The sequence below is a fragment of the Rissa tridactyla genome, chromosome 2 (assembly GCF_028500815.1).
Source record: "Rissa tridactyla isolate bRisTri1 chromosome 2, bRisTri1.patW.cur.20221130, whole genome shotgun sequence".
NCBI lineage: Eukaryota > Metazoa > Chordata > Aves > Charadriiformes > Laridae > Rissa > Rissa tridactyla.
In genome coordinates this window covers 43,162,048-43,181,842 of record NC_071467.1, presented here as the reverse complement: position 1 = coordinate 43,181,842, position 19,795 = coordinate 43,162,048, and the positions used below count along the sequence as shown (strand labels likewise).

The 19,795-nt window shown below is 42.3% G+C and overlaps 1 protein-coding gene across 1 annotated transcript in view; it reads left to right on the top strand.

Annotated features, from left to right (window-relative positions):
• Window positions 1-317: 317 nt before the first annotated feature.
• The window catches only part of XKR4 (XK related 4), a 230,359-nt gene continuing 210,881 nt past the window's right edge, over window positions 318-19,795 (top strand). The window contains exon 1 of the mRNA XM_054191824.1: window positions 318-1,180. Coding sequence (XP_054047799.1) covers window positions 318-1,180 — 863 coding nt within the window. The remainder of the gene's footprint in view (window positions 1,181-19,795) is intronic.

Genomic DNA, 19,795 nt, shown 5'->3' with positions numbered 1-19,795 from the left:
CTCGGGCAGAGCGCGGCGGCGGCGGCCCCGGCACCGCCGTCCCCCGCGGAGGCGGCGGCGGGGCGGGCGGGCTGAACGCGGCTCCCCGCAGGCAGGCGGCGCTTGCGGGCGCGGCCGCCGCGGAGGAGCCGCCCGCGGGCGCGCAGCCCGGCGCGGCGCGGAGCGGGGACAGGGGACGCGGGGAGCGGCGGGTCCGCGGCGGCTGCGGCGGCGGAGGGCGGGAGGCAGGAGGCGGAGGAGGAGGAGCAGGGGGAGGCGCGGGATAAAGGAGCGCTCGCCGCTCCCGCTCGCTCTCCGGCGGGGCTGAGGGAGGCATCATGGCCGCGAAGTCGGACGGGCGGCGGAAGATGAAGAAGGGCGGCGAGGTGGCGTTCACGCCGCTGCAGAACTCCGAGCACTCGGGCTCCGTGCAGGCGCTGGCCCCGGGGCTGCCCGCCGGCGCCGGGCCGGGCGGCGGCAGCGACGACGACGAGGCGCCCGGGGGCGGGTGCTGCAGCAGCGGCGGCGGCGGCGGCGGGGACGGCTCGGGCGGCGGCTCCCGCTGCTGCTGCTGCTGCTGCTGCGGCGGCGGCAGAGGAGGAGACGGCGGCGGGGGCGGCGGCGGGGGCTCCCGGGGCTCGGGCGGGGGCTCGTCCTCCTTGTGCCTGCGGCTGGGCAGGGAGCAGCGGCGCTACTCGCTGTGGGACTGCCTCTGGATCCTGGCCGCCCTGGCCGTCTACTTCGCGGACGTGGGCACCGACATCTGGCTGGCGGTCGACTACTACCTGCGGGGCCAGCGCTGGTGGTTCGGGCTCACCCTCTTCTTCGTGCTGCTGGGCTCCCTCTCCGTGCAGGTCTTCAGCTTCCGCTGGTTCGCCCACGACTTCGGCACCGAGGACAGCGCCGCCGCCGCCGCCGCCGCCGCGGGCGGGCACTGCCCCGCCGCCGAGAGCAAGCTGCTGGTGAGCAGCGGCTCCGCCGCCGCCGACATCGACGCCGCTCGCCCCGGCACGCCGCAGCGGCAGGCGTCCACCGCCAGCAAGAGCAACGCCACCAACAGCAGCAGCAACAGCAGCAGCAACGCCACCGGCGCCGCCGCCGCCGGTCCCCGCGCCGGTGGCGGCCGGTCGGCGTCTTGCGCCTTCTGTATCTGGCTCCTGCAGTCGCTCGTACACATCCTGCAGCTCGGGCAGGTCTGGAGGTGAGGAGCCGGGCGGGAGCGGCGCCGGGCGGGGGGGGTGCTCCCGCCGGTTGCGGGATAGGGGGACCGCGCCTGTCCCCTCCCTCCCTCTCGGGGTCCCTCCTCGGGACGGCGCGGCGTGGGGGGGGGCTCGGGAGCGGCCGGGACCCCGCGGGACCGCGAGTGGCGGCGGGCTCGGGGTGTCCCGCCCCGTCGAGGGGAGCCCCGGCAGGTCCCTGAGCTCCCTGTGCCACCCCGGGAGGCGCCCGGCTGAGCCGAGGTGCCTGGACTCCCAGGGAAACCTGTGCAGGGGCTAGGGAAAAAAAGGGAACAGGCGGGGAAAGGGGGAATATCCCGATAACGTGCGTCTCCCGGTCTCCTCACATGTGGCCAGGACAGCGTTGCCGCCAGCAGGGAACTTCGCTGACAGCAAAGAGTTTCTTTCCAGAAACTCTTAATGAATGTCCCGCTGCTGTGTTTTGATATTTATATGTAAATACACTGCATGCAGTCCGCTCCTTGCTATGTGTATGCGTTTTCTATATATGTGGTTAGTAAAGAAATGTCTTCCGAATCAAACTTTTGAGTAGCTGCTCTCAAAATCGTCCGCAAGGGACGTTATGTGCGTTACGGAAAGGATGTGCTGAAAGTGGGTTGTGGAAGGCACTTACTGAAAAGGGAGATGACATCATAGTTTGCAAAAGTAGTGCTTTGCTATAGTTTAAGCATATTTCCAGGAAAGATTGATATGGAGGCCAAATGCCCCACAAATACATTTAGTGCTGCGTGAAAAGTGCAGAGTTCAGAATACATAGCATATAAGGAGTTACAATTGCCACATAAAATCGTGGCAGATAGATGCGGTGTAGAAGAATGTCATCCAGTGGGACAGTGTGCTAAAGCAACAGCTGAAAATACTTTGGGGGTTTCTTGTCTGATGGGTGGAAAGGAATTCTCTCATGTTTCTGTTTTGAAAACACTAGTTTTTCACAATTATTTCATTAGAGAGTTTAATTCTTTGTTACTGTAGACTTCTAACTCTGGTGTTTCTAATCTCTGTCCCACCCTTTTTGGACAGGGACTGTCTTTTGCTCTGTGTTAGTGCAGTATGCAGCGCGGCTCAGTTCTGCTTGTGGCCTTTAAGCATCAAGGAATCCAAGTATCTTTCACTTCCCAGATTCTTTGGTTCATTGTAACAAACAGAATTTTCTAAACTTGTGAAACTAACTCCAAGTTGCAGGTGTGCTTGACATTAACTATGACACAGCTTAAGAGGCAAGCAGAATTTTGAACAAAAAGCGATGCTTTGTTCTGGATCTTGTATGCTTGTATGTTCCTGTATGCTCTACCTCCACGGCTGAACGCGAGTTTAAATTTAGGATTTTCTGAATGAGATGGTTTTACATAATATTTAGTCCCGATCCTGCAGAGACAGAAGAGTAGGTACAATGGCTCAGACTGTACATAGAAATTCATGTTGATACTCATCCATATAGAAGATAAACAGTGTGTATTGTGCGGAGTGACACAGAAGAGAGTTTTATAAAGTCGGATGTCATGACTCTGTATTGGAAAACACGACGAGCAGGGCTTTGGGTGGAGCAGGGTGCGATCGGTATTGTACAGCACTTCTGTCAGACGAGCTGGCTGGGATTTAGAGCTCTCCAGCTGCTTGCTTTTTGATGAAGCACAATCTCTTTTAACACAAGATTTGCTCCTTGCAAGAGCACCTAGTCCTCTACATTTAAAGCTAGCTGAGCCTCTTTTGATCATATGTAGCTTTTCTTCATGTTTTATGTGCAGTAGCATAAGACTACCAGAATATTAAATTGATGAGGACATTATTTATGGTTTAGCCTTTAGCCTGTTAACGCTTTTTTTTTTTCAGTGAAAAAGAGCCATAGAATTGTTAGTCTGTCAGTAACAGTAGTATTTATTTGCAGTTTTCTGCAAATTATATGGTCACTTGTATGCAGTCTGGCATATCAGCACTTCATAATTGATTAAAGTGATTTTGTTTTAATTCCCTAGCTATATTCCTTATGAGGGAGAGCCTTTGGAGACATCTAAAACTTTGTAGTCCAAAACTTCTGCTCCACGGTGTAATATCTGCACTGGCCTAAGCAAACAGCTCCTGAGCATTCAGGCTGTAGGATGACCTAAAGTGTTTTCCAGTTGCATGTTTTTGGAGACAAACTCCTTCTTTAACGCAGCTAAACAGACGCTGCTGGCTGTGTTACCACCACAAGTACACAGTGGCTGGGGGCACCCTCCCCACAGTTGGCAAAACCCAAATTACCCTTTATTCCGTGTCTTTATTTCTGTGTTTTCTCTCAACTTTCAGTTTTTCCTTCGCTGTTTCTTTTGGTGCTGGTTAAAGCTCTCCTATACCTATATTTCCATTTTCTGTTACTTACTGTATTGAATCCTGCACGAGCAAAAATTACAGTAGTATTTCTGTCATTCCTCTGTCAACAAGGAGCCCTACGTGTGAGAACTGAGGGTTTGGTGGTTGGTAGTTTTGCGTATGGGCAAGGATACCAGGGTACGAGAAGAGAGGTTTGCTTGTGCCTTGTATCCCGAGATTGGTGCTCATTCTGCTTTCATTTGGTGTTCGCTGGCCTCTGTCTCCTCTTAAACTGTTGAACTGATTCCTGAGGTCTTCAGTTTCCCTTTATTTGTCACGTTGCCAAAGGTTTTGGGGGAAATTGTGTCAATTGCTTGTTTAAGGAGGCCATCCTGAGCAACTGGGGATGCAACTGGCAATCCCAGTGTTCTTGGATTAAAAAAAAAAAAAAAAAACACGTTAAAAAATGCGGGTTTAGTGATTAGTTCTGTTAGGATGATTTTTAACAATTCCAAAGCTTTTCTGTGTCTTACTTTCGGGATTAATTTTTGTTTACAAATATATTGAAAGCCAGATCATTGAAAATGATTATGTGTTAATTTTAACTAAAATGTGCTAATGGGAAATGAATGAGGTTTTTAATGTGGCATGGAACAATGCTGGAAATAGGCAATCTAAAATTACTAACACGATTTTTTCCTAGAGTGTAAAGAAGAGGAGCTGCAGGATCAGCTAAGCTGCCAATCAATTCTGAATAAAAATGTATCTTTTTTTTGTTTTGAAATTGGTATAACTCCCCCCCCCCTCAAATTTTAGAAAACTGAATTCTTCCATTTTGAAGACTAAGCGTATAAATACTGTTTTTCCAGGGTTGGATGTTCACAGACTCCCTGATAACACTGTCCCTGAGTTAAAATTCCAGTGAAGTCTCTTAGGAGTTGCTTGCCACAGCTGAGTGCAGATGCTAGGCCTTTGTTGGCAGCTAATTTGATATTAAAATATGATCACTGATGAGATTCAGCCTTCAGAGACAGATATACAGATAAGTTTCCTGATCCATACTTGCAGTGGGTTCCGCTTTTTACCAATATATGGGTATGGAAGCCACACTATGGAGCCCTGTTCTCCCAAGTAGATGCTGTGAGAGACACATCTTTTTATTAGCAGACTCTGGGCAGTACAAGGAGGATGTAATGCACGGGGTCTTTGTATTCCATTGAAAGGAAAAAATGGAAGTGGATGCTTTAATTTATAGTCTGTAAGGACTATGTAGAGGTATACAGGCCAGGAGAATTCAGATAAACTATTGCCCTTTGAGCCTGGCATGAAAGTATGCAACCACTGCCCTTGAGCATCCTTTTGATTCACTAAGCTTCCCAGGCTTAGCCCTGGCTTTCAGATTTCACAGTGGATAACGGGACTGGGTGACTGGATGTAAGAGATAACAGTGTTCACTTGGCATCTGTGGAGCTGGTTCATTTCCTGGAAAACTTTTTTCTCTGGACGAGATTCCTTTAGGCTTGCAGGACCGGTGAGCCATGCTCCTGAAGAGGGGTAAAGGGGTCCTGAGAGCCAGCCCTGGCTGGAGCATGGGTTGTGGGAAAATGGGTGGGTGGGAGGAGGAGACTGGAGGACTTGGTGGTGCCCATTTTGCGGTGTCTGGAAAGCGAGCAGTAACTCCCCAGGACAACTGTTGTGCCTCGTAGGGCAATGGTGTGAGGAAGCTGCCTTGGTGCTCGGAGTGCTTGGAGGTTCCCATAGCGGCTGTCATTTTGTCTGAAAGGCTGCAGTCAGTGTGCCTGACGGGGAACTGTCAAGTTTCTGTAGCCAACAAGGCCAGAGGAAGGATGAATCATTGGAAAGAAGAGGACTGGAAATTACCCTTTAAAATTATTTCTGGGTAGCTGAGATGATAGTGAGATCATTAAGTCTATCCCTCTAAACAGAGTAAGGGGTTTTGGCTAGCTGTGTGGGAACCCAGCTAGAGAAGGTGCAGGAGACACCAGGTTAATCACTGGCCCATCCAGGTGACAATTGTCCAGAGCAGGTATCTGTTCCAAAGTGGGTCTGCTTCACTGAGACGCGACGCTATGATTTAGCTATATGTGTTTCTGTGTAATATTAAGAAATCGTTATCTTCCTTCTCCTTCCTGGTTCTTATTTGGGAAAAAAAAAAGTTGGAGGAGGTTTGTAGAGGGGATGTTGGATTCTGGAAGCAGTGTGAGTTGCAGACTCTAGGGTGCCCCGTGGAAGCATTTTTCACAGGACTGGATCATCACAAAGAAATTTCTTTGCCTGTATTTATAGCTTCACCTCTGCAATCAGTTGATGCTCTTGCAGTTCCACACACCCTCCCCCCCAAAAAAAAAAAAAAGGGAAATGACATCTGCACTGTGTGGGAGAAGTCCTTATGACTTCCTCGGGTGCTCACTATTAAGGGTGACTGGGCCCCTGAGCTGGAGCTGTGAGCAAGGTAGTTGAAATTATGAAAAACATCACCAGTCTTTTAATCCGTTCAACTCCATCCTTAAATATGTTCATTTGTTTTCGCGCTTTTGCTCTACATAGTAGTTTTGACACTTTCGTTCAGTAGTAGTGTAGGAGTTTGGTGTAGTTAGGTGGTCAATAATTCCAGCTGCCGTTGGACTTCACACTGAGACGTGATAATATCTCAATCTGACACCAGTTTTTCTCACTGTTTTGAAATCTGTCAGATAATTTGTCACATTGAGTCCAAATTTATGAGTCATAGCCATTTCCTAGACAAGATTATTGCGTATCCTCCCCATCTGTCTCTTAGTGTAGCGAAATGCTACCACTCAGCAATACCATATTTCTTTTATTGAGTTACTGCAGTGCTTGAGTTAAAGTCCTACTGGCTAACTATTTGGCTTGCTGTGTCTTTAGGACTCAGGAAAGGTGGGTGATAGACTGTCAGAAATAGGAATGAAAGTTTTCATTTTCTCCCCCTCAGAAAGCAGGATCAGAAGGGGCAGCCCATCCTGTAGGTGCCTTAACTACGTTTAAACTTTTGCTAATACATTCAGCAGAATAAATATTCAAATTTTTTTCCTTCTTTTTTTTTTTTTTTTCTGAAGACAGTGATATGCAGATGAAGGCTGTGCCTTTCATAATTTTTTTTTGAAACACAAAAGTGAATCTTTACTATGTTCTTAAAAATCTCTTACAAGTCTGCATACAAATCAGATTTGGTATTCAGTTTATTCTAATAACCTAAGCTACATGTAAAAGATGCTGATGTACTTTAGAAGAAAGATACTGTACTTTAATAATTAACAAGGCTTCTCTCTATAGAGAATATTTATCAGTTACATAAGTTTTCAGATTTTCCAAGTACTGCTTAAGCACTAACATTTCTGATTGTTCAATTGGCTTAGTAGGAGAGCTAATATTTTATACACGGAATGCTTTCTAGAAACTTAAATACGGGAAGAATTTATATTTGTCTTTTTCCAAAACAGTGGAAAATCTGTAAGAGTTTAAAGAGTTTAAATCAGAGGATTTCGTGTCACCGTGTGTAGCTATCATTCCAGAGTTCTCTGATGCCATGCTGGAATGACTATATGTATATACCACGAATTCAAAGAAATGTTTCACGTTATAGTGTTTGTTTCTAGATATTTTCATCTTGCAGAAGGTTCTTGCAACCAGATGACTTTTTCTGGCTAAAATTTCTGTATTACTTACGTCAGGGAAAGTATTTAGTGCTGAAAGGTCAGTTTGCCTGTCCAGGTCTCCCGTGGGAAAGCAAGACAGTGCAACGTCACAGCGTGATCTACAGCTTCAGTTATCCTGCTCCGTATCTTCAGATTATTTCCATCAGAGTTTATCTTGTCCGGAAGAGTACGCTCCCTGTCAGCTGGCTTAATCCTTAATATTTGTCCGTAAGGACTGACTTGGCTACAGAGATAGAAAAGTTCTAGTAAAATTAAAATGAAATCAATTCTTATGTCACTTATAACAGTATTAGCTCATTCTGCCATCGCTGTGTTCCAATTAAGTAGCTTTTAATACACAGCAGATTAATCACAACAGCGACTTACAGTTTCAGTAAACAGGTTATTTGGGAGGAATTTATCAGGCACAGACAAAATCAATAGCTCTTTTGCTTGCATTTCAAGGTACAGTGGAAATTTGTGGTTGCTGAAGTATGTTTACAAAGTTGTGCCATTTTTGCTTCTTTTAGCACAGCTGTCAGTTGTATACGTTGTGTCGAGTAGACATATAGGAGTGGAAGCGGCAAGCAGGCTATGAAAGGAACTGTTTTGATTTGTTTGATTTTTAAAACGAAAGGAGGCTGATATAAAAGAGAACGTGAGGAAGACTTGAGGGAACATACAAAAGGCAGCAGGTTATGAAAAGGCACAGAAATGCCAGTTAATCCTTGTACACTTGTACCTAAAACTCCAGTTTATTTCCCTTCAGCCGCTGACCAAAGAGATTATTTGAATAGTTTTCTAAGTGACTGCTTGGGAGGTTGGAGCAGGAGGCAGGGAAAAAGAAGAGTTGTATGTCTCGGCAAACTTACAGCAAAAATGTTAGATACACAAAAAAAATGTTAGATAAACTCCGATTGCAGTGAGTAGTCATCTGAACAACGATAAACAGAAAAGTGAGGTATCAGTTTGACATCAATTCACAGGGAAAAGTGTACTCATAAGCATCTTTTCATAAATTTTAGAATTAAAAAATAATAGGTGTTGGATATATATTTTTCCAAGAGATTTTACCTGAATTTTCTGACAACCATAACCTGAATTATCATCTAGCCATCATCTCTGATTGCTGAAGTGGTTTCTTATCACTCTCCCTCGCATTCTGTTTCCCTCCTTGAATGGCTGAAATGGGTAATAATGCATTTTTCCCCCCAAGATAAAATAATTACTGCGCTCTGTTATTATTTCCATTACTTTTCCTTTGACAACATGCTTGCGCTTTTCAGTATGTTCATGGTATAAAATTTGTATGGTGAGCCATATAAATATTTTTGATTGGCAGGGGTAATCAGTGGGGGTGGTTAAGGCTATCAGTTACAAAAGATTTGATATCACGAGTTGGAGCAAGTGGAGCGAGACTGTTTTGTGGGGTGTTTTCAAAGGAAGTTTGGCAGCCAATGATGTGACAACAAAAGTAACTTCTTCTTGTTCTTCTAAAATCGGAAGGTGTGACTTCGGAAAGACTAATGTACCAAGGACCGGTACCAGCTGCTTTAGAGAAAGATGCAGGTGGTTTATAGTGAGTAAAAAGTGAATTAACCTACAGATGGAAGGACAGTTTTCCTTATCTCTGTCAGCTGCTATATATCAGATTGATTTCTGCCCTTAAGAACGAAGGTTAGCTGTGCCACAGTTTTCAGCATTACTCACTTTAATGGGATGTTTTCATGTAAACACCTGATCTATTCTAGGATCCTGCCAGCTTCTTTGAGTGGTGTTTTTCCATGTATGGTGCATAGGATCAGTAGACCAGTTCCAGCAGGTTGAAGGAAAGTACCTTGTAATATCAAGCACTAGACTTCAGCTCTCTATAGAGGGATCTATACATGCATAGAAAACAACAAAAAGCCACTGTGCTGATACTTTCACGATTTAATAGTGGGTAGTGTGGAACGATAAGCTTTGTCACTATAAATCTGTGGTCTTTTTTATCCTAAAGCGGGGTATGGATGGAGTTTATTGTTATTCAACCCTAATCTTTATATGCTCACTTTATATGGAAATCTTTCTGTGAGCTAGATCTAAAATAGGACTTAGCACCCCAAAGCAGAATTTAGATGTTCTTCAGGCACATAGACCTGAAAATATGATCTAAAAAATTGGGCTCAACAGCCTCGTTAGAAAGTTTCTTGAGGAACTTAAACATAACGGACTATAATGTTCAACTTAAAAGTGTCTTAGAGGCTTGTATTTCTGCATTTTGGCTGTGTCCAGAACCTCCCCAGCACGCAGAGCCTGAGTTCCTATTTCTCATTTGAGCCTATCGCAAACCAGAAGCTAAGCTGGAGTGGCACCAAAATCCCTGAGTGGATCCAGTTGGCAAGCATCCTTTAAACCTGCTTTATAAGCAACGAAGATCTTAGATCCCCGACGTGTATTAGTGAATCTGCCTTGTTTTATAGTACTGGAGAAACGTCCCTTGTGATTAGAGTATTTCCTCAGGTTTTAGGAGATCTGAGTCCACTGCCCTTTCCAGCTGTGAGGGCTCAGATCCCGTCTCCCTGAGTGCTTTCTGCACCGAGGCTTAGGAGAGACTGGATGGGGACATTTACTGTCCTTCCTGCTGGAGCTGTGTCATCTGGCTGACAGAAATGTCATGTTTGTGAGGCCAGAGAGGAAGACCTAATGCTGAGGGCCTTCAAATGGGACCAAATACAGATTGCCTTGTCTTTCTTTTCTACTGCTTAATTGATTTTTCTTTCCCACCTTTTAACCTTCACTCTCTCTTATGCTAAAAGTACACCACCAGTATTTCTGTTTACAAACTTTCATCCTTCATGTATAGTAAACCACAAACAGCACCATAATAAAGATCTACATGAAAATGCCTGCTTAACTTGTAGGAGTAGCTCTAGATGACCTGAATTAGCTGAGGATTGTTTTATTCATTTTTTCATCAGCCTTTCCCTGTCATATGTAGTCAACCTCAGACAAAGAGAAAGAGGAAAGGTGTTTTTGATGTGTCACTCAGTAGTTGTTTCACCCTTTTCCTCTGCTTTTTCTTGCAAAAGTGAATTAAACAGAAATTTAAAATGTTCTGGAGTTCCCAGTTCTTGGTCTGAGTTGATTTCCTGATAATATTTTTGTAGTTGATTTTTATCAACGTAAGCAGCACAGCTCTGTGACTGAAATAAAACCCCATCTTTGTGTCCCAACTTCTTATCTCCTGACTCACCACAGGTTCCACAGCCAGCAGAGCCCAAGTTTTCAGTATGCATAATTTTGTTGGCCTTTTTTACCTGTCTAAGTTTCAGGAATGAGGAACTACATCTTCCTTTTACTTTCATTGCAGTGGGGCTTATTGCCTTTTTTTTTTCTTAAAAGGGGAAGGAGGTTTAAAATAGCTTCATTTGGGTGGTCAAAAGCAGTGCATACTTCTGAAAAATGTTATCCTTTAGTTATTTAGTGCGTATTTGCAGTCTAGTTGTTATATGGACATTATGAAGCTTAATTTTTGTAATATACTTTGAGATACTCGGAAAGTGATCTACAGGGAAACAATTCAAAACAAATTATCATTTCAGTGTGCCTGTCAAAACATGTTTTTAGTTGAACATGTTGAAAACATGAGCATCTCTCCATACTGGACATCATTGGGATGTTAAAGCAAGATTTCAGTATTTTAAGGATTTCTTTCGTCAAGGGTTTATGCTTATTATTCCTGTAATATGCTATTCAGCTTAATAAGTTCTGTCCTTCATCCTGTTTCCTTCACCTACCCACTTTTGCTGCTTTAAGTCAGCTCATCACCTCCTCTCTTGCACTGTTTTTCTTATTTGTTAGCTTGCTTTATAAACTGGATTCAACATATTATGGAAAAAAAATGGCCTGGATAACAAGGGTTAGGAATTATTTTAAACATCGCGGAGGTGCTAGAATCAACTTCAGCCCAAAGCTTCCAAGCACTGGACATTTCAGCTTCCAAAACAATGACATGTATGGGTGACCGCAGACAAATAAGCTGAGCATAGAACATTTCCAGTAGTAATGGTGGAAACTACATTCAACGCAGAATTATTGGAAAAAGCATAAATGTAAACGGAGTTCGTAGTATATTAAACAAAGATGTTCTGTAAGTAAAGACTGGGCAATTAAAGAAGATTTACCCAAGTGAAGGCAAATACAGTGCAGAGGATAATGAATGTGGCTGAGACAACTCAATAATAATGGCTTTGAACTTTTACAATAGTGCATTAATGCATGTGTCAGAAGGAGGGATTGCATTTACAGTCAACAACCATTTGTTAAGGAATTTTTACCACACAGGTTAATTAAGAACTCATGATAACAGAGCATGAAAATTACCTTGCTGAACTAAGGGCTGTGTTTGGTACTTAAGTATGCCATTCATTATTTTGCCTCTACCTAAAAAAATAAAATTTTGGTGATGTATGTTTTTCTAGAGCCTGTCTTCATTCTGTTAGTGTCACTGTTGTGGCAGAGCTACTCCATTAATTATCCAATTGACTTAGAGAATTAATTAATTGTTGGGTGTGTTGCCTGTATGGCTGGATTAAATCAAGAGGGCTGCTGAGAAAACTAGCAAAGGGTTCAAAACAAGCCATCAGTCCCTAGGTTTGTCTCTGGAGAGGCTGTCTCAGCCCTTTGTAGAGCCTAGTGGTGGTTTTGGATAATCAGAGCATAAAAGACCAAGAGCTGAGAAGGCTTTAGTTGAAATGGACCTGTTCCCTTGTCAGGTAAGACCTGTTACTTGGGTGCTGTCAGGTGGATTGAGAACTTGAGAATTTGGGCTTCTTTTGTGAGTTTGTGGCAGGTTTACACACATCAGTGTAAAATTATAGCCCCTCTAGAGGGAGAATGCTGTCTCATGACCAGCCTGTGATTTGGGCCATGGGAGATTCTTCATGTGGGACTTGCCTCAGATAGCCTGCAGCAGGTCTTTAGTCTTTGTGTCTCCTTTCCTCTCCCAGTGAAATGTATTAACAATTTCCAGCCTTACCTGTGTTGGTAAGGCGGTAAGCTGTTTGGGAGATGGATTTCTTTCTATTCTTTTGAAAACTTCGTAGCACAGCTGGAGGCCGATATTATCTGGAGGTTTTGGGATACTTCTGTAATACAAGTAATGAGGAGTTGCTACTACTTGTGGTTTAAGAGCATGTTCAAAATAGAGTGGTGGTTTTGAGCAGGTTCCTTTCCTAACTCATCTCAAAGTCAATTCCAGAGCTAGACCCACTCCTTCTCCTTGAATCTAGCAATTCCTACACTGCCCATCTTTTTATTACACAGTGTGTGGATTCTCACAGGGGAGTCAACCCCTTCTGTAATAGGAGCCAGAACTTTTCTACAGGGCTAACATCTGTTAATGGGACAGGTACCACACTTGTGATATATCCTACTGCTGCAGAATTCATTAATACGTTGTTATCAATGCTATTTGCGGTGTTTTACAAATGAGAGATTTCCATAACAAAAAATGAAATGATACATCCATACCTTTCTGTTTATTAAATATCAGGTACTCTGATTGTCTTTCTTTAAGTGTAGGAAGCATTGGATGGGAAGAACATTTTGAAGAACGTTGGCTGTCAGCTCAATTAAGTATATTTCAGTAATGACATAAAAAATGTTCCTAATGGATGCTCAAAGTAAGACATAGAAGTATATTACAAGGAAAAGTGTAATATTTCATTTTTTTAAATACAATGCTGTCTTAAAGGATTTGAAATTTCCATAAAATGATTCATTGAGCTTTGAAACAAATGGAGTTTAAATTATCAACTTGTATTAACACAAATGTTTTGAATACCTCAGCAAAACCTATATCGCTAACTTTTAATTTTATACTAGCACCTCAGGAGGAAAGATGGCCAGTAGCTTTATTTGACAGCTAGCACTAATATAGGAGTCCAACTTAAAAGGACACTGTTCATAAACATCACCATAAAAAAAAAAATAAGTATTCTTTTGAAGTTCACTTATGAATTCAGTTTGACTGTGTTAATGACTTGTGCTGATTTTTTTGAGCTTGAGCTTTATTAGCGCAAATACTTATGGAAGGTGTATTTTAAGCCTGAGTGCCAGAATATTAATCAAAACCTTAATTACATATTCAGTAGCAATATTCACAATTCATATGGGTCTTACTTAATTTCATTACTCATCCAATCAAGGATCAGAAGCAATGACATATGATTTAAATAGCAAATTGTTTTGGATATTTCTAATTAGGAGACACAAAGGATTGGTTATTAAAGAAATTGAGTTCAGTACCTTGAAAACTGAAGAATAACCTTGAAGTAAGAATAAACTCAACACTCAAATCTGTTCACAGAAAATTTACAGAAAGATTTGATGAATTTCTAGTGTATATAAACTATTTGCAAATAAATAAACAATAGAAATACATCTTCTAATAAATAATTCTTTGGACAATTCTTCATGAATAGCAATCTTAATAGTTGCGGGGAAGGAAAAAAGAAGACAGAAAGATTATTTATGTTCATTTCAAGTAATTGTTTTGGGTTCAAATATTGCAGCTGTCACTCAAGAGTGCACTTCATTGTGAGAATACCTCTTTGACCAAATAAATTCTAATTTGGTCATAATGCAGAATGTGTCACACTGGATTTATCTTCTTATGTGGGAGTCTCTGCTTCCACTTCATCTGTGTTTTCCCTTCCCTGTCCTCAAAAACCTGTGAAGACTCCTGTTGAGGGGATAAGGGTTCAAAAAATGCGCCTGAGAACTTGAAGGACCAGTGGGAGAATTGGGTCCTTCTCCATGATCCTACTGTCACTCCATACTCAGTTAAGTGTTCTTCATCTCCACTACAACCCAAAGCTCTTTGATTCTGTGATGTACCACTCTTGATGCCAGAGGATGGTTGCTCTGCGGCTCCCTTGAAGCTGTAACTCTATGAGCAGTATTGGATTCTAGGGGCAAGGAAGCACAAAGCCGTGGGAATTGTCTAGGATTCCTATTGATTGCCATCACTGAACGTCCATGTAGCTGTGATTTGTTGCAAGCAAATTCCTGACACACGCTGTCCCACGTCTTACTATTTTTTAGGTGAACATCATTTTAGCATATAGACTTCACAAAAAGAAGAAATGCATGCAGGAGTGAGGTAAAATTTGGGAGCCGTCAGTCATGGAAGAGTCTTTTTTTTTCATTTCCTTTTTCTCTTGGCAACTATTTTTATCATATTCAAGCATTAGCTCTGAGAGAAATAATGTTCACTTCAAAAGCCACTTCCTCCTTAATAAATAATTCAGAGCCATAGATTGTTCATGAGGAAATATCAACACACTAGTAGTAATTTAATATACTGAGCATTTGCACTCACTTCAGCCTACATATGATTTAAATAGAATATGACAGTTTAGGGTCTCCATTTGCCCCATGGCATGTTGGGATCAAACTTGGCAAGTGATTGCAGTGTTCTCATATCTTCTGAAGAAGTAAATGAAAGTTGCATAATTCAGAGAGGATTTCTTAATTACATGCTAAATCAGAGTGTGCCTGCTTGTGTTCTGAATCCAAATTGTTGCCCTGGACCAGCTATAGAGGAGCACGAGAATATTTTCTCTGTCCTTCGTTAACTAGCATCTCACAATCGTGTTTCTCTTTTTAACTTGTTGAACTATTACTTTGAAGTACGTTTTCAGTGTATTAGTTACCTTTGCTTTATCCTGTGGGTGAAAGGCTGTACTTACCGTTCCTGAGCTGTCTGATCCATGGGATCCATCTGCCGAGGACAGCCTGCTTTCTGGAAGTTTTACTTCTTTTGCTTTTTATAACAGTCTCTCTTATTTATTTTTTTTTTTCCTTCTTTGCCACTAGTGGGACAACACCTTGCACCATAGAGCGTTAACTACTGGTTGTGCTGGGAAGGTTCGTGTTTCTTTCTGTCTTAAATAGTTATGGTGAAAAATAGACAAATTCCTTTTCACTCTAATGCTCTTGTCCTAGTGGTATGAAAGCACAGGGCTGGGAGTACCTCTCTGGCATAGGTATTGTGTGCTTCTAGAACAAGGCTGCAGATCTGTTGTACTTGAACTCAGGTTAGGACTTTTCTTTCACAATATCACTTTTTGTGGAGCGGCTCAGTTGTATTCAGGCTGGTCTGTGCTTGGTGCATCACAAGTATGACATAAACTTTCTTCTGGTTTGGCTCTACATAAATCTAAATACTGAATAAGAACAAGCACTCCCATGAAGGACTAAGGTTATAATCAATTAAACCAGAGAAATTTATCTCTGTTTTGCATCCATTGAAGTGGGTTTACGTTGAAAGCAAGGGACGCCTGAAATCAAGGGATGTTAAGTGCAATGCATAACTTCGTGCATTTGTCCTTCGCATCCTCTAGGGTCTTCTAGCAAGCCTATCACTATGAAGCCTTCTAACCATAACAGTATTTATACCAAAGATATATATATATATATAATGAAATCCTACATAGGGACATGTAATTGTCTTGGCGATGCAGCCCAGGGCTGTATTTCTCCAGGAAAAGAGTTGATCGAGACTGAGGAGTAACATGTTTTTCTGTGTTCTTGGGAAGGAAATGATTGCCCTCCCTACTTCTATAGCATTCTCCAATTCATCTGGCTGATAAGGGGAAAAGATAGCCAGGACTTCTCTCACAATCTGTTTGCCTACGGAGAAGACTAGTGTATTAATTCTTCCTCCAAAGTTCTCGTATAATCTGAATAGATCCAGGAAGGGCTCAAGGGGAGCCATCCCTTCTTCATATAAACCCATTCTTACCTGAGGAAATGTAATGCCACAAGATTTGGCCCATTACCGTGAGTGTAGTGCTGGTCTTGTTATTTAACTTTGCAGTTAACCTGGTCTTTCAGCTGGACTATGCCAGAGATTTTAATTTTGGAAACAGTCTGCTGATTGTATGGCATGCATGTAAGAAAGGAATGTTAGGACAGTGGTTAGATGTGTTTCTGCTTTGGTTTAAAATTTCCTTTATATTCCAGTGGGATAGGAGAGTGGACGCATGATGGAGCAATGGTGATCCGCACATAACTCATAACCCTACAAGGGATGTGTTTTGAAGCACCAGCCATTACGGTGCGGTTGGAGGAAAGACATGTCTAAAGATGCACTCTCCTTTCTGAGAAACTGGCCTCAAGTTGGTGCTGACACATCTGGAAGGAGGACTTTAAACTAAGAAATGAGAAGAAAAGATAATGGGGAACTTTTATGTCCCTTATACCTTCTAAATGCATATAAAATTAGTGCAAGAGGAGTAAGACGGGGAAAATGAAGATAGAACAGTGGATATAGAAATGTTAATAGTAATTTGGTTAGAAAAGAAAACTTTAAGCTGCTGAGAAAGTCAAGTGTCAATGACGTGTTGCTGCTGGGATTGTGCTTGATCTGTTCAGTGGCTGAGTGTTGTCCCTGAGGAACAGCTCAAACACGGATACAGACCTGCCAAAAACTGGGGCAAGAAAAGGGAAGAAGTTGGAGCATCTGTGCTCCTACTTGAATCAGGTGAATTCATGACTTGGGGCTTGAATGTTGTATGTTAAAGATAACTTAAACTAGAGACCTGCTGATACACTACTGAGTATTAATGATATAATAACATGAAAGAGTGAGTTATATGTGTTTAAAAAAAATAAATTAAAAATTAAAAGGTCTGCAAAGGTGGTTTCCCTGGGCTATTGCTGGGCTTCTGGAATGTATTGCTGGAGTCCTGTTGTGAGAAGGGAAGGCTAGACATTCCAGAAATCTGTGGAAAAGTTATCATCATTGGGGATTTTAACTACTTAAATTGATATCGGAGAACACAGCCTATTAGTAATCACCATAGATGTTTTCATGTGGTAGGTGACAGTCTTCATCAAGTAGCTAATGTATCAATAAGATGTTACAGTGTTCTGGCTTTTTATGGGGATGTTTTGGAATTTTTAGAGTTTCTCAGTAAGCAATGAGGACACAATGGAAGGCTGATAACACCAAATAACCTTCAACAGAGTGGTCACAAATATTTTCCTTTTACGTTTCTCAAGGAAATAAAGAATTTGCTAAGTGGGGTGTTTTGTTTGTTTTTATTTGGCTTTTTTCCACAAAAGAGCAAAATTTCATAACTGAGGGAAATGTCTAGTAGGATAAACTTGCAGGTATAAATATATAAAGAAATTCTAAATTTCTTTGAGATTAATGATGCTAACACTGCTAGGAATCTGAACATGAAAAAGAGGAAAAAAAAATGTAGGGTGAGGCTCTAAAATAACATGTATGTACGAAACACCATTAGGAATATGCAAGAGACACCTTCCCCTCTCGCTCCCTTTCCTTCCCAGCTGTCTGATCAGCACTAAGTATCAGAGGTCAAAAGGTTTGGAGATAAAGTGAGAATTTCCAAAGCCAAGCTCAGCTTTGTGGAAGAAAGAACAAATAGCAAAACACTCTTCAGCTATGTAGTAGGGACAGAAAAAGGAAGGAAGAGAGCTGCTGTCTTGGGAGGGTGGATATTAAAGATAATCTAGATATGGCTTGGTGCTTTCCCTCATTTTTCAGTAAAGATGATTACATTAGTATGGTGGCAAAGGGAAGACAGATATTGTACAGGATGGTATTAAAATAGAAATAACCACAGCTACAGTGAAAGCAACAGTAAATGAGTTTATCTTTGTAAAATCAAAGGAATTAATAACTTTCATTCCAGAATACTGAAAGAACTGGTGAATTGCATCTGTATTTTGAATCTGTTAAGATAGAGATAGTACCATAGGACTGGAGATCAGCTGCATATTTAGGAAGCTGAGAAATAAAATTATTCAGCAACTATAGATCTATGAGTAAGTGAAGCTTACTTAAGTGCCCTTTCCTTTAAAAACTTTTCTAAACATACACAGTTAAAGGGGGCAATGGAATAAAGTGTAACAGGATTTACTAAAGATCGGTACTGCCAGACTGGCCTGGGAAGTTTCTCAGTGCTGTATTGAATTTTATAGATGAAGGCAATGTGGTGTGCGTACTCTGTCTTCCAGGGGAAAACTTTGGATGCACTCTGGAAGTTTTCATCAGAGCTGGACAAGACTGGGATAAGCAAGGGGCTATAAAGTAGGAAAAGAACTAACTCGCTAGCTAGTGTGTTTAAGTAGAAGCCACACAGCTGGGTTACGAGAGGAGCACTGTGTGGCCACAGCTTTGCTGGGTGACCTAAAGCTCATGGTGCACCGAGTGAGAGTTTACATTCCTCTCAGCCGCCGCCGCCTCCTCCTCCCATCCAGGAGACTTACATTTGAATTGTTGCATTGACATTTTGCCTGAATTTCCAATCTCTAGTTCCCTTTGTTTTCAAAATTCTGAATTTTATATCAGAAAGAAGTTTGCATTTCACAGCCTGGTCTGAGCATATTGGGATTTTGTTTATTCTCCAGGCATGATCTGAAAAGATTAAAAAAAAAAAAAATTGCTGGTAGAAATACAGTCAAAACAAATTGAGGCTTTCTACGTTTTGATTTTGCTCCACAGAGATGTATTGTCACATGCTATGAAATCAGAGGGTTTAAAAACTTCAGAGTCAATGATTTAAGCTTCCGCTAAGTATCTTCTCAAATAGGACTCAAGCTTGTGTATCTGTGGCATACCCTGAGACCACAGTTAAATTAGAGCTCTCCGTATGTTGCAGAAAATTTTGCTTAAACTTTGCTATGATAATATACATGCGGGACCAAGATTTTTCAAAAGGTACAACCCTTAGTTTAGATACGTTGATGTTGGTGAGAGTTTACTGGCTGCTGAGCAGCATTCGGGTGTCTGCAAAGTGACAAAGGAAACTAACTGGTATAGCTGAAGGTTGTGACTAACTTCACATCCTTTAGGTCCAAAGTGTAGAGATAAACTACTCCAAACATAAGCTAGCCTGGGTATTTTATTTCACCACGTGCTTTGCACTTTGTAGGACTGCCTGCTTGGAGTATTTAGGGTAACAGTAAAAGGGCTTTTGTCAGTTCCTGCAAATTGAGGTGGTGGTGGGCTTTGCATGTGTAGCGATTTGTAGTGTCCTTAAGTCAAAATGTAAAAATAACATCATGCTACTGTGGAAATGGCTTTATTTTTATTTTTATACTTTGAAACATTTTCATCTGGCGCTGCAGAATGAGCACAACAGCCAGAAAACGAGACCAATTGAGAAACAGAACAGTACTGCTTCACTGAGCCAGACTATATATTTCTTGTCCAAAATTGGAATGACACAGGTCTATGTCAAGTAGTGTTAAAGCCTTTCTTTAGGCTGTTTTCAGCAGTCTTTGTTGCTTGGATCGTACTAGAGTTTTTCTAACCTCAGGCGTGGAGGTCTCCCTTTTCCCTCATGTTACATAAACCTAGGTGCTTCAGAAATTGAGTTAGCCTGAAGGAAAAAAATAATATTGATGTTTTGGACTGAGTCTGGAATGCATTCCCTCTCGTGCAGAGTACCACAGCCCCAGCTGGTTGAGTGGTACTTAACTTAGTGTTAAACCAGTACAAGAGATAATGTTACTTGGTGTGCTAGTGTGCAGGCAGAGGCGCTCCTGCCTTAGGAGCCACGTGAAGTCCCCACAGGCTTAATAATGTGT